General features: G+C 44.8%; 2 protein-coding genes across 3 annotated transcripts in view; one reads left to right on the forward strand and one right to left on the reverse strand.

The window, feature by feature from the left end:
• Window positions 1–12,304, forward strand: part of KIAA2012 (KIAA2012 ortholog) — a 102,970-nt gene extending 90,666 nt beyond the window's left edge. For both annotated transcript variants that reach the window (XM_045868196.3, XM_045868197.3), the window contains exons 17-23: window positions 1,164–1,326; window positions 3,264–3,375; window positions 4,646–4,980; window positions 7,319–7,518; window positions 8,375–8,547; window positions 9,367–9,586; window positions 11,442–12,304. In XM_045868196.3, the coding sequence (XP_045724152.1) occupies window positions 1,164–1,326; window positions 3,264–3,375; window positions 4,646–4,980; window positions 7,319–7,518; window positions 8,375–8,547; window positions 9,367–9,586; window positions 11,442–11,580 (1,342 nt within the window). In that variant the 3' untranslated portion in view covers window positions 11,581–12,304. The remainder of the gene's footprint in view (window positions 1–1,163; window positions 1,327–3,263; window positions 3,376–4,645; window positions 4,981–7,318; window positions 7,519–8,374; window positions 8,548–9,366; window positions 9,587–11,441) is intronic.
• Window positions 1–14,273, reverse strand: part of SUMO1 (small ubiquitin like modifier 1) — a 59,337-nt gene that overhangs the window by 18,211 nt on the left and 26,853 nt on the right. The gene's annotated exons all lie outside the window — the stretch shown is intronic.

Raw genomic sequence — 14,273 nt, forward strand, 5'->3', positions numbered from 1 at the left:
GGTTTTATGTTCCCTAGGAACAAAGGGAGAGAGGCGCTCTCTGGTGCAGAGGCAGCTCTCTGAAAAATTCCATTTTTTGACTTTTATACCTCAGCTTTTCCCACAATGGATTTAAATGACTTACAACAACCCCATCACCAAGAAAAAGGGGAGATAACCAAAAAGAAAAAAATTTTTAAGCCAGCAGGAAAAAAAAAACAAAACACCAACACTACACAAAAGTCATTATAGTCCTTGTGACCAAAAATCAGACTTTCAGATTTGATAGAGATTGCTGAATGTGAAAGCAAACAAACAAACAAACAAAAGAAGCAACACAATCAGGTTTGTGGTTCTCATATGCAGCATACCTGTTCCTCGGGGGAAATAAATGTTTTCTTAGCGTTAAATTCTAAAGGATAAATCTTCTGTGGGTTTTTATAGAGTGACATTGAATGATTTAAAGACTCATATATTTACAGGAAATTACATTTACCTCATCCAACAAATATTTCTCACGTTTCTATAGTAAGGCCCTGTCCTAGCACAGCACAGTGAATATAATACTGATTTAGCTAGAAAATAAGATGCCAGAACCAGGCCTGGCCCACAGAAGCTGTTGCTGCAGCTGTTACTGAAACCCACATGGCTGTTTCTTAGGGACCCTTTTACCCAGAGAACATAAGTCCGTTATCCTTAGGACAGATAATCAGTGACAGCAATTCTACAAAGGATCACACAAACACAGCTCTTGACCTTTTGGTGGCTAGATTTGATCAAGAAGAGAATTCAAAGGGCATAAAAGAATGGATGGATAGTTGCATGTTCCTAAAACAATCTTTCTTAAAGGTCATTTATTTTTCAGCTGAGTCTTTGAAAGAAGAATTTCAGTTAGATAACCTTATGTCATTCAACTAAAGGCATAAATATGCAACCCCAGAGAGGCAGACTATTTCTTTCTGCTCTCTAAATTGAGGACTTAGCCGGAGAGAACCCCAAAAGGGAAGACTCAACTTTCTATTCTCCCTTCTTCAGGAATGTGTTGGGAAAAAGAGGGTTGACCGAGTGTGTAAAATGCCCATCATAGCACCGCAGAAACGAGAACTCAATGTTCACTTTTCCTCTTCCTTGCCCGTAAGAGGTTTTGATAATGTTTGGTCCCACTGTCTTGCTCTTTCTTAAAGGGGCAAAGATTATGATGTGCACCATCTGCACAGGAGACGCCCAGGACACGAGTCCCCAGAGAGGTTGAGTCCTATAGATGCATCTTTTTTTCCAAGAGGAACAGAAGGGAGGGCTGAACCAAGACTGTTCAACCATCAGGCTCTAGCCAACATCAGTGTAAGTGTAAACATCTAGGAGCTTGGTCCAAAAGCTTGCTCCCATCAGGCTACCATGTACAGTTGTGCAGATTGCTTACTCTATATACAAGGGGAACTGCAAAGGGGCAAGTGAGAGCTGAAATCCAGTCTGTGGTTCACTCACCATGCCCTGTACCCCCGCAATGAACTGCATCCTTCTGAAGGATGGGGTGCCCATTTCTAATTCCTGCAAAGGTACTAAAAGGAAACTTCAGTTGTCCTACACACCACTTCTGACGCCAGGTGTGTGGAGTCTTTTCTGACATCAATCGATCTCCAGCTCAAAGGACACCAACTGGGTGTCATGTAGTTCAATTCTGACCCTGCCTGGAATTAGCACAGACCCCACAGGTTAAGGGCTTGGTCCCACAAGACTGCCCCTACTTCAGACACCAGTCACAAGTCCCAGGTTGTCACCTAAGGAGGGTTCCCACAACCTCTTCTTCAGCTTTGATAATTTGCTAGAATGGCTCACAAACCTCTAGAAAGTTATTTACTCACTATAACTGATTTATTACAAAGGGTGTTTTCAAAGATCTTATTGTTTTTTGGGTTTTGTGTTTTTTTAAGATTTTATTTATTTGAGAGAGAGAGAGAGCACAAGCAGGGGGAGGGGCAGAGAGAGAGGGAGAAGCAGACTCCCCGCTGAGCAGGGAGCCCGATGCGGTGCAGGACTCAATCCCAGGAACCTGAGACCATGACCCGAGTTGAAGGCAGATGCTTAACCAACTGAGCCACCCAGGTGCCCCAAAGATTTTATTGTTAAGTAATCTCTACACCCAATGTGGGCTTCGAACTTACAACCCCAAGATTAAGAGTTGCACACTCCACTGACTGAGCCAGCCAGGCACCCCTTACAAAGGATATTTTAAAGGATACAAATGAACAGCCAGATGAAGAGATACCTAGGGCAAGGTCCAGAAGGGTCCCAAATGCTGGCGCTTCTTTCTCCATGGAGTTGAAGGTGTGTACCCTCCAGGCATGTAGATGTGTTCACCAACCCAGAAGCAATCCAAACTCTTTTGGTTCAGGTTTTTATGGAGGCTTCATTATGCAGGCATTGATTGATAAAAGCATTGATTAAAGCACTGGCAAATGATTGTTAACTCAACTTCCAGACTTTTCTCCCTCCTCTGAGATTGCAGATGTTGGGCTGAAAGTTCCAACCCTCTAATAACGTGGTTGGCTCCCCTGGTAACCAATACCCCCTCCTTAGGTGCTTTCCAAAATCACCTCATTAACACACTCTCAGGTGTGGTTGAAAGAGGTTGTGTTAATGAAAAGCGAAAGCCACTCTTTTCACATTTGTGCTCCAGAAATTACAATGGTTTTAGGAGTTCTGTGCCAGAGACCGGGGATGAAGACCAAATATATATTTCTTATTATGTCAAAATATCACAGGCACTGAGAGGGTAGCCGTGGCCCCACTCTGCCATCCTCTCTTTGGAGGAATCTCCATTGTTGTCCCAGCCCATGGGGAAAGGTGAAGACTGACATGGTTTTGGTCATCTGCTTGAGAAACTTCTGGAAAGTTAGCAAATGATGCAACAGTGAATAAAGCTGGCTTTGATTTAAACTAAACATTAACTGAAGCAATAGCATTCTATCAAAGTTGAAAATTGCTTCACTTTGATCCAACTCTGTAGATCAGGATTTAGCATCAAAAAAGAGGACAATCACAAAGTGTATTTTGTTCCTCTTTCCTCCTATGGCATTAGACCTAGCAGTTTTAAAGGAAAGGCTGAACCTGAGGATCTCCACACCAGCTCCATTCTAAGACTCCCTCTTCTGCTTCATGTGGAACCCACACAAATTCCAATCTAAGCCATTCTGTTTTGTTCAACATAATCTTCCTTTGATGTTTTTTTTTTTCTTGTTTGCTACACATCATGGTCCTTTTCCTTAATTTTTCACCTTTAGGAGATGGAGTTGATTGGCAAAGTCAAGAGAAAGAAAAGAACCAAGACAGACAAGTCCAAGGCGCCCAAGGGGAGGAGAGAAGGAAAGGTCCAGAGGGAAGCAGAGGCCGCTGTAGGTAAGGGAATGTGCCCTTGACAAACAACCCAGGAAAAGACACCTAATGGGGGCTGGGAGGTGTCACAGAGAATCAGCATGAATCCAATGGGACAAACTACCTGTTTTGAGTCTTTTTAACTATCTCTGGCTAAGATGCCATTGCAGCCTTACTTCATGTCAGTACCTTAGGAGAGAGAGGAGAGACGAAACCAGCGTTGCCTAGAGACCTGTGATCAAGAGAGGAAATAATCATGATAATAGCACCTATTTACTGAATACCCACTGTATTAAGAGCCCCACATAAATGACATCATGAAATCCCCAAAACATCTCCATTAAAGTAAGCATTATTATTATATTGTGTAGTGGTTGAGGCCTGAGAGAGATAGGGTGGCTTGCATAAGATCAAACAGACTGAACAGGAAATGGTGGACCCAGAGTCTGACCCTACCATTTGATTCCAAGTACATGTTCTTACCATGGCCTCTATGAACGAATAACTATCATAATTTGAGAACTGGGCAGTGAAAGCATTTGGGAAGGGGAAGGATGAAACAAGCTGTGAATGATTACCCCAGCTGCCATTTTTCATCTTGGTTTCCTATATTGCACCTTCCAAGGAATTTAGAATCCCATGCTTCTGAAGACCTTCTTTAGCTTAAAACTTAATACCCATTCTTTCCTGGCCACATGATTTAGAAGACCCTCCAGACAAATCAAAGACTGTCAGAAAGGATGACATTGGATCGTCTCCTGGGCCCAATCTATTTTTGAGATTTGCTTTTTAAAGTCTTGCTGACCTTACATTGTTGTAGCCCATGACTTGGGTTGCATTGGTAGGACTGGGGAAAGGAAATACTTGTGGTCCCCAGAGGTGAATTGAGGAAGAGTTCCTCGAGTATGGAAGGCTTAAACTTTGCCAGGTTACAAAGCTGTAACCTCAAGCCAGACTCTTGAGGCTTGACTTTCCATTTGTGTCTATAGTTTTCCCCTCTGGAGAGTCTTGCTTCTACCAAAACAGAACTTTTTTTAGTAGCAAGACTATTGAATTACAGTTGATCCAAATAGGACAAGGTAGTTTCTCAAAGGGTGGTCTGTGGACTACCCTTCTCAAAACACTTGGAGTAGTTGTTAAAATGCAGATTCCTAAAGAATCGGACTCTAGGAGTAGAGCTGAGGAATCTACACCCCAGGTGATTCCATTGCACACTGAAGTTTAAAAGCTACTGAAAAGGATGCAGAGATCACATTTATTTAGCTACAACTCTGTCCCCAATTTTCTTCTCCAGGAAAGTCAAAGGAATCAAAGGCTGAAAAGAAATCAGAGTTAATTCCCAAAGAAAGAAAACCAAGAGCCAAAAGGAAAAGGACACAGAAGGAAAGGAATCTGGAACTAGCAGAGCTGAGTGGCCCTGATGTCATTAACTCTAAGGAAACAGAAGACACTTCAGATAGAGGTTTCTCTCCTGCAGATTCTGTTGTAGAGGACCCTTGGCTTTCCCACAAATATGATGCTCCAGAGAGCCAAGTGTCCATAGATGGAAGATCATCACCCACCCAGACTGTACCGGTCGCTGGAAACGTGGAATCTAAAGAAGAAAGAAGTTATGAGGACCCTTTCAAAGTAAGGTCCAATGTTCTCACCTTGGCCAGAGAGATTTCTGTTCTCATTGGTGCAACTGCAGAGGGGGGAAAAACTGCCCTGAATCATATTGCAGTAACTGAAACAGTGTTACTAGAACATGTTTTTATTTGTTCTATTCTATTTGACCCTGTAAGAAGCCAGAGCTGATCAAAGACAGAGTGGCAAAGCCCCTCTGAAATGATGCATTCTGTGAGGGTCCCAAAATGCCACAACATATACTCATCCCATAAGGAGCAGGAAGTTGGCACAGGCCTCACAGTTACAGGGAAAGATGGATTCTGGCCATCAGAGCCAAGCACATACCTTTTTTTTTTTTTTTTTAAGATTTTATTTATTTATTTGACAGAGAGAGGCACAGCGAGAGAGGGAACACAAGCAGGGGGAGTGGGAGAGGGAGAAGCAGGCTTCCTGCCGAGCAGGGAGCCCGATGAGGGGCTCGATCCCAGGGTCCTGGGATCATGACCTGAGCCGAAGGCACGCTTAACAACTGAGCCACCCAGGCGCCCCTTTTTTTTTTTTTTTTTTGAGAGAGAGCATGAGCAGAGAGAGGGAGAAGCAGACTTCCTGCTGAGCAGAGCCCGACACGGGGCTCGATCCCAGGACCCTGGGATCATGACCTGAGCCGAAGACAGCCGCTTAATGGACTGAGCCACCCAGGTGCCCCCCCAAGCACATATCTTTGACTTGGCCAGGAGTTCATGTTTTGTTTGCCTCCCAAAGGCTATGCAAATTCCTCCTTTCCTAATCTGCTTTTCTGTGGCACATAGCTAGGCCATAGGCAGCTTATACGCACATATCTATCTATCTTTACAAGGTGCTGTGGCATATAAAAGTAATTTTGTTCCAAGAGCCTTGATTCTAATGTCAAGTATCTAAGAGAAAAACTGAGTGAGCATAAGGAAAATTACCCTCGAATATCCCTGCAGTGAATTTTTAAAAATACCATACAGATACATCTCTCAATACGACCAACACAACCAATTTTTCCTCTGCTGTTGGAATAAATCACAATTTTTTTCCACTGGGATGAATGAAGGTGCTGAACTGCATTTGGAGGTTTTGTTGTAGGGGAGAAAAAAAGAGTATCTTTAAACACTACAATTATACCCACAGCTAAACTGCTATGGTTAAACCCACATAAATTACATGTGCATATGGTACAACTCTGCTGAATCTCATTTCATCTTTATAGCCACACTTGTGAATCAGATGTGATTATCCCCATTTCACAGACCTAGAAACTGAGGCGTGGAGCTAAGTGTCCCAGTTGCCAGAAGTTACAAAACCATCAAGCGGTAGAGCCAAGACTTAGATTCAGGTCCTTTGACTCTAAAATTAAGGCTCTTGTCAGTTTTAAATTATTTTGTTTTTCTTTATTTTATTGCCCATGGTCTACCAAAAAGGATTTCAGAAAGATTTTTCTTTTATAGTTCCCAATCCTCCCAACTGCCTAGACTATGGAATGCTGCTCTATACCGCAGATGAAAATTTTTACCTGTGGGCAGAACTTTCCTGAGCCTGGTAGAGAATCAGAATTTCTTAGATGTATTGTCAACCCATGGTACTGCACTGCTCTGCCCAGGCTAAAAAGCCAGGAAGTTTCACCCCAAGCTGGACACACAGAGCCCCCGTGGAAGAGTTGCATTCAGAGCTTCCCTCGTGGGCATATTTCTGGCAGTGGCGGGGGTGTTAGGGAGAAAAAGAAAGCTAAGACATCCTTCACAGAAGCTGAGAGAACCTTTCGTTGAAAAAGTGGGTTTGCATGGGATTAAATGTGAGTCTAACACATTTACATCTAAGACCACCCCTGGTAAGTAGCCTTTATCTAGAACCTGTGGTTCCCGGCCCTGGCTTCACAAGGGTCACCTGAGGAGCTTTTTAAAACCACCCAGGCCTCCCACCTAGGTGTTCTCATTTAATTGGCCTGGGTGGGGCCTTGGCCTCAAGTAATTTTTTAAAAGCTCCTTGCGAGGTTGTGAAGTGCAGCTAGGGCTGAAAAGTCCAGACCTAGGATGGGCCAGACATTATTTTGGCACTTTCGCTATTTCAATTAATCCAGTAACAGCCCCAAGGGGGAAGACAACATCAGGGACATTCAGTTGTGACCTCCAAATCCTGAAGCAAGTAAGAGACTTGGACCCAGGCCAGTCAGACCCTAGAGCTGGAGGCCGAGGCTGCAGTCAGTGTGGAAGCCACTCCATGACGCCGTCTCTGTGAGGGGCGACACCCTCGGACACCGAGGGCTGTGGAGGAGGCCTCGCCCCTGAGGCCCCTGAGACGGGCTCCGCCTTGCACTAAGAACGCCCTGGTTCCGTAGGCCCTCCTCACCGAGAGGGAGCGACAGGGAGCAACCCGGGACAGGCTGCGAGCCGAGAGGGCCGAGCGGCGACGCTCGGAGGTGGAGAGGAGAAGAGGGCAGGAAGCACGGCGGCGGCTCCTGCAGGAGCAACTGCAGAGGGCGGAGGAGATGAAGGAGGACCTGGAGCTGGAGCTGCGCACCCGCGCCCAGGAGAAGCGGTGGGTAGGGCGCCCGAGCCTGTGACTACGCTGGGAGGCAGCAGGAAAAGGCCGGGGTCGACCTCCACTAGCCACAGAGCTGGTTCTGAGGCTCAGGCCCACATCTCGTTTTTCTCTGTCCTCGGTCCAAAGATAAGGGGAAGTGTCCTGACCGTGACGGTTACTCCAGTTAGATGTTCCTGGGATCTTCTTGGAAGGGCTTTGTGACGCGGCCCCGCGAGCGCTTGTTGAGCCACTGTGCCTGTCTGCATTGTTCTAGATTCTTGCAGAGGCCTTGACTCATTTCATCTCATCTTTACGACAACCCTGTGAGACCTCCAGAGTTGTTTTTCTTTTTTTTTTTTTAAAGATTTTATTTATTTATTTGACAGAGAGAGAGACAGAGTGAGAGGGAACACAAGCAGGGGGAGAGGGAGAGGGAGAAGTAGGCTTCCTGCCGAGCAGGGAGCCCAATGCGGGACTTGATCCTGGGACTCCAGGATCATGACCTGAGCCGAAGGCAGTCGCCCAACCAACTGAGCCACCCAGGCGCCCGAGACCTCCAGAGTTTTAAAATTCATCTTGTAAGAATGGAAAATGAAGCTCTGGGAACCCAGTACCCCTGCCCCAGAGCACAGAGCCGTGTGGTGAGACATGAGGCTTCTAGCTCCAGAGCAGCTGTGTTCGTGCTTCTGCTCTGTGCTCAGGCTTCCCTTGGACACCCAGTGCCCTCTGAATGGGATGCCCCCCGTGGCCTGTAGCTGCAGAGCCCCCACGGCGGGGGGGGGGGTGGTGGGAACTGCCCGGTGGCCAGTCTCACAAGGATGTCCCAGTGTTTGCTGCCATTTCCCTGGCCATCCTGTGGCTTTTTTCCCAGCCTGAAGAAAGAGAGACTCGAAGAAGAACGGCGGCGGCAGGAGGAGGCGGCGAGGATGCAGCAGCTTCAGTTGCAAGTGGCCCAGGAGAGAGTCCGGCGGCAACGGGAGGCGTTCCAGAGGAAACTGCTAGAACTGCAGAGAACAAAGCAGCAGGAGGAAGCCGAGAGGGCTGGTGAGGAGGGCTTCTGGAGCAATCTGCATCTCCTATCTGGGGCAGAAGTATTTTTATCCCACTGTGGGTGTTCTTTTGAATCTCCCCAGAGTTATTCCTATCCTAAGCCTTAGTGTGTGAAGCACTCTAAGTGTATAAGCTCTTTTTTTTTTTCCCGAAGTGATTAATATGTGTGACCACAGTGAGTTGAGATAGATCAAAATAAGACAGACTCACTTGTGGAAATGACTCGGGCCCTACTCCCAATTCAGTCACCTCCTGAACTGGGATCCTGCCCCTCCCGTTGCCCTTTTAGCCTTGCTCAGGAGCCGCCTGCATTGGAGACAGAGCCCCGCTCCTTGCTCCTCTCCCTAGCAGACGGAAACAAACATCTGGATAGCTTCGGGGCAGCCTTTCAGGGGCTGGCCTATAGAATCTCTATAGCCTCACTTGAGAGGCTCAGCAGATGTCAGCAGATGACACTCTCTAGGCTGGTCAGTTCCGCTGAGTGAGCACACGATTTCTCCAGGCCCCGATCTGACGCCTCTCCTCAACTACCTGCATACCACCCATGAGCACCCCAGGCTCTGGAAAATTCTCCGCCAAGGTTTTGTACTCATTGCGCAGTGCACTGCACACAGTAGGTGCTTGATAAAGGACTCTTAAATTTGTAAATTGACCCCAACATGATCCCCACAGAGGAGCTGGCAGCGTGCTGGCAGGTAAGCTACACCAGTATCTCGGGGGGAGTCCCTGGGAATCAGACTTGGGAGTCGGATCCGAGAACTTTCTTCAGTACTGAGACCTCTGCTGAGCCCACCCTCCTTTTCTATTCTGCAGAGGATGAGAAGCAGAGGCAGAAGGAATTGGAAATGCAGTTGGCAGAGGAGGAAAAACGCCTGCTGGAAATGGCTGAAGAAGAACGGCTGGAGCACCAGCAGAGGAAACAGGAAGCTGGAGAGAAGGCTCAGCTGGAAGCAGAGGCGAGAAGGCGAAGGGGAGAGGAGGCCGCAAGGCTGGATCTGGAGGGAGCCATGACACGAGCTCAGGAAGAAGCCAGGTAGGGGATATTCGGGAACAGTTGCCACAGGGGATTGTTTCCCTGGTGCTAGCACCAAACTTGCACCGCCTTTGGACACGAGCAGTTCTCCCACTTTCCATAAGCATGGTTTGGAAGAACTAAAGAACAGACTCTTTTGCAGTGTCACAGAATTTCTTCATGGCTTATAGAACTTGTATTGAAGCTGGAAGGGAGTTTAGATTTCATCTCTCCCAGCACTCTGGTTTCCATATGAGAAAATGGAGTCCCAAAGAAGGGGGAAGGAACTTGATCAAGGCCGAAGAGTGAGTTGGGGGCTGTGCCAGGACCACATCTAAGACCCCCTGATTCGGAACCACTACCCTTCTCAGTATTTTTTGGTTACCTCTTATACGCCAAACACTCTTCTTCTGGCCACTGGGAATTCAGAAGTAAACAAAAGAGATGTCTCTTCTCCCTTGGCATTTCCATTCTAGGGCTGGGGGTGGGGAGACAAATATTTTTTTTAGCTGGCAATAGGTGCTAGACAGAAAAGGTTTTAAACATGTGATAGGATTGCAGGAGGTTTGGTTTAGATTGGTCGGCCAAGGCAAACTTCTTAGAGAAAGTGTTCTCTAAGGAGAAACCTGAATGACAAAGAGTTAGCTGCATAAACATCTGGGAGAAAAATATTCCAGCAGGTAAACAGGGAGTGCAAAGGTTCAAAGGAAGGAATGAAACTGGCACATTGGGAGAATAAAAGGAAGTCAGTATGGCTGGAACTAAGTGAACAAGGCACAAAGAATACTTCCAAGATGAGGTCAGAGAAGTAAGCGAAGACCAGACCTCATGAAAGCCTTGTTTGGAGAAATAGTGCAGAACTAATTATCAGGGGCCAGTGGCATTTTCCCCCGCTCTGTTCTTTTACAGTAGTAATGATCATTTCATCTTTCTGATAATAGAATTTCTTGAGCAATGTGGTTTCCACTGACTCTTTAAAAGCTAGATCCTCTATAGTTGCTTTCTCATGAATTTCCACTCCTTAGGGAAAGCAACAAATAGACATCCCTCTTTAGAACCATCAAAACTGAAGGGTATAGAAGCATGACACAGAAAACCGTGTGAGTCCAATCTTGACTGTAAACAGTTTACCCCCCTGAAATATATTTTCTACAACTTAAGCTGAATCTAAGCTAGTAAGTACTCTTTAGGGGACCAGAAAGAGAAGGCAGCCAGAACAATTCTATTTCAGGGTTTTCCACCGAACTCTGAGTTGTTCCACTCCTGGACTTTAGTCAACTGTTGGGTTCCACTACCACCCCCCCCCCCGCCCCCCAGCTGTTATGTGAATTAAAAAACAGATCATTAGAGAAGTCTTGATTCAAATTCAAGATTATGTATTCCATATATCACAGTGGCAGGACTGGGTTCGTAAGTATTGAGACCAAAAGCAAGCTAAACAATTGTGTAAAGCTAGTCCCAGGGGCTGAAAGCAGAAAACCAAGTGACTACAGCGGTGTGAGAGGTAGAGCCTCACTCCACCAGGGCTTAGAACTTGACGCCAGCTGGCTGTATTTCATCTTCACTTGTGTGACATTGGCGCAGGTACTTTAACTTCTCTGGCCTGTTTCCTCAGCTCTAAAACAAGGGAGTCCCTTCCAGCAATACGAGTGTAAGAACTGCTAGCTTTTGCTTTGCCAGTAGAAGGCTCATGAAACTCCAAAACTCATGTGTAAAGTTACTAAACAAATAGAGTATCATCTTCCACTAAAATGCAAGATCAGTAGCCCCAAGTCTAACTGATGTTTGCTCAAATCCAAAGTTATTCTACTAGCTTAGAAGGGCAATTTCTGGGATGCTTAATCATATTGGGATTGTGGATGGGTTGTCTCCTTAGGCAAAAAGCTGCTTTGGAGAAACATCTTCATTTCCATCAAGATCTCTGTAAGGAAGCCAGTGCCCTGCGGTGGACACACAACATTTCCAGATCGTGGGTCTACTCGTACTTCCAGTTCCTACACATACCCAGACCTTAAGGCTAGAAGAAAACTAAAAAGTAAGTTGAGAGGTAGTGACAGAAAAAGAGAAACTTCTATAATGATGTCCCATTTCATCTGGTTCACCTCAACCCACACCTCACTTCACTCTAGGACCTCCATTCCCACCACCCCTCCCGACCACACATGTGACTTAACTCATTTAAACTCTTCACTCACCTAAATCCTTTATGTTCTCTAGAACCACATAAATCCAGAAGCTTTGGTGCCTAAAACTGGCCAATAATTTCATTTGTTGTTTGAATTTCAGTAAATTCAGTTGAATTTCAATTAGTAAGACTTACATCATCTTAAAAGATGGTCAAAGTATTTCACTTCACAATGTGTCTGAAAGAATTGCAGATGTATGGAAATTCGATAATGCAAACAATTCTGAATAAGCTAAGCAGTTAGTTCATATATTGAGAACTTTATTGTCTCTTTAAAAGGCAAAACCACATCCATTTCAGCCTAAGAATCTAAAATGTAATGTCCGTTTAAAACAAGGTAATCACGGGGCGCCTGGGTGGCTCGGTCGTTAAGCGTCTGCCTTCGGCTCGGGTCATGATCCCAGGGTGCTGGGATCGAGCCCCGCATCGGGCTCCCTGCTCCGCGGGAAGCCTGCTTCTCCCTCTCCCACTCCCCCTGCTTGTGTTCCCTCTCTTGCTGTGTCTCTGTCAAATAAATAAAATCTTTAAAAAATAAAAAAAATAAAACAAGGTAATCACTTGATAAATGTTCATTTGAGCAAAATGAGCCGTTTTGTTGAGAGTATTCTCACTTCCTCAAAATATAGATTCTAGAGCTGCACTGGCCAATAAGTAGCCACATGTTAACTATTTAAATGTATGTTAAAACATTCAAAGTAGCCACATGTAACTATTTTAATGTACATTAAAACATTCAATTCTCCAGTCACACTAGCCATGTTTCAAGTGCTCAACAGCCACATGTAGCTACTGGCTACCTTATTAGTGCAGATGCAGAACATTTCCATTCTCACAGCAAGTTCTACTGGACAGCACTGTTCTAGACCCCTGGTAATGATCAAATCTGGAGGGTTTGTTCCTGTGCCTTTAAGATCCAATCACTCACATAATGTCCCCACTTTTTTTTAAGATTTATTCATTCATTTATTTAGAAAGAGAGAGCATGTGGTGGGGTGGGGCAGAGGAAGTCTCAAGTAGACTCCGCACTGAACAGAGAGCCCGAAGTGGGGCTTAATCTCACAACCCTGAGATCGCGACCTGAGCTGAAACCAAGAGTCTGACTGACGCTCAACACACTGCGCCACCCAGGCGCCCCCGTAACTTCCCCGTTTTTTAAAATCATACTGACACTATTAAGGTATAGTCTTGATTAGATAATTCTTCTTTAACATCTCTTTAAATATCAAGTATCTAATTAAAGTACCTATCCTAGAATGATCATTAAAAGGGATGAAAGATCTTTACAAGCAAGACACTTAAGAGGATGTTAAAGCAAGCAGTATCTGAACCTGAATTTTCCCACAAATTTCCTTTGTGGGAAATTCCTCTATACTCCACAGCCTGCAACTGAAAAACTTAGTATTTGCAGATGATTCCCTCAAAATTTCTCACCAAAACTTGTAAAGTATTTGCTCTCTACAGGAACTGTACTTCTACAATCCAGAAGTCAAGCTTAATTTTGATTAAGTATTGCTATTATTGGACTTGCTTAGATTTGATGCTTATTTTTAACTTCTTGCTTTATGTAAAACAGAAATAAAATGGCCAAAATACTGGCTATCAGTCATAGTGATTTTAAATATGTCACAAACTTTTTCTCGAAACTGTCCATCCTACTTGCACATTCATTCATTCATTCAAGTCATTCAGTAATGCTTAAGCAGATGAGAAAGGAGCATGTCAAATAATACGGAAGAGCATGCAAGGAAAACACCCTTGTGGGGGAAATTACCATTACCGACTTTATTTTCTCCCTTCTTTGACTAATTTAGGATGTTGCAGTCAAGCACCAGGTGGAGTGGCTACACTAAATGTTATTCAAGGTCCCTTTCCAAATCTGATGTCCTATAAAATTGTTGCTGTGAAAGTCCTATTTTACCAGCACTACTACACCAGATAAGCACATTTTACTAAGTTAACCATAGCAGAATGCAGTGTATTTAGAATTCTATAAACTAAAAAAATAAGATGATTTCCCCAGTAGCTAAGCTCCACCACCTAAATGCTAAGAGCTTTCAGACAGAGATGCAAACAAAATTAAGATACCAAACTACATACGCATTTTGAATAGCTCAAATAGCCTGTCAAGTTTGTTACTCAGGCCTGACAGAAATATGCAATTAGGATTTTCCAGAAATGGACCCCATTCCTAGTCACTATTTAATATAATAAATGCCAGGGACAGTCTAAACGCTCTAATTTACCTTAACTATACATGTACAATACAAATAATTTTTCAGTTAGGATCAGACGTAAGAATTTATAAGGCAAGCCAATTATTTTTTAACAGGTGACTTGAGTAGGGTATTTAAGCTGAAACGGTTTATAAAATTAGAGATAGGTTTTATTTGCTCTTCTAAAGTACTCAGATGAGGGCGCCTGGGTGGCTCAGTCGGTTAAGCAACTGCCTTCGGCTCAGGTCATGATCCCAGGGTCCTGGGATCGAGCCCCACATCAGGCTCCCGGCTCCACAGGAAGCCTGCT

Source organism: Mirounga angustirostris, unplaced genomic scaffold, assembly GCF_029215605.1.
Source record: "Mirounga angustirostris isolate CCGP_5_RB_7025 unplaced genomic scaffold, mMirAng1.0.hap1 SCAF_3, whole genome shotgun sequence".
Lineage (NCBI taxonomy): Eukaryota > Metazoa > Chordata > Mammalia > Carnivora > Phocidae > Mirounga > Mirounga angustirostris.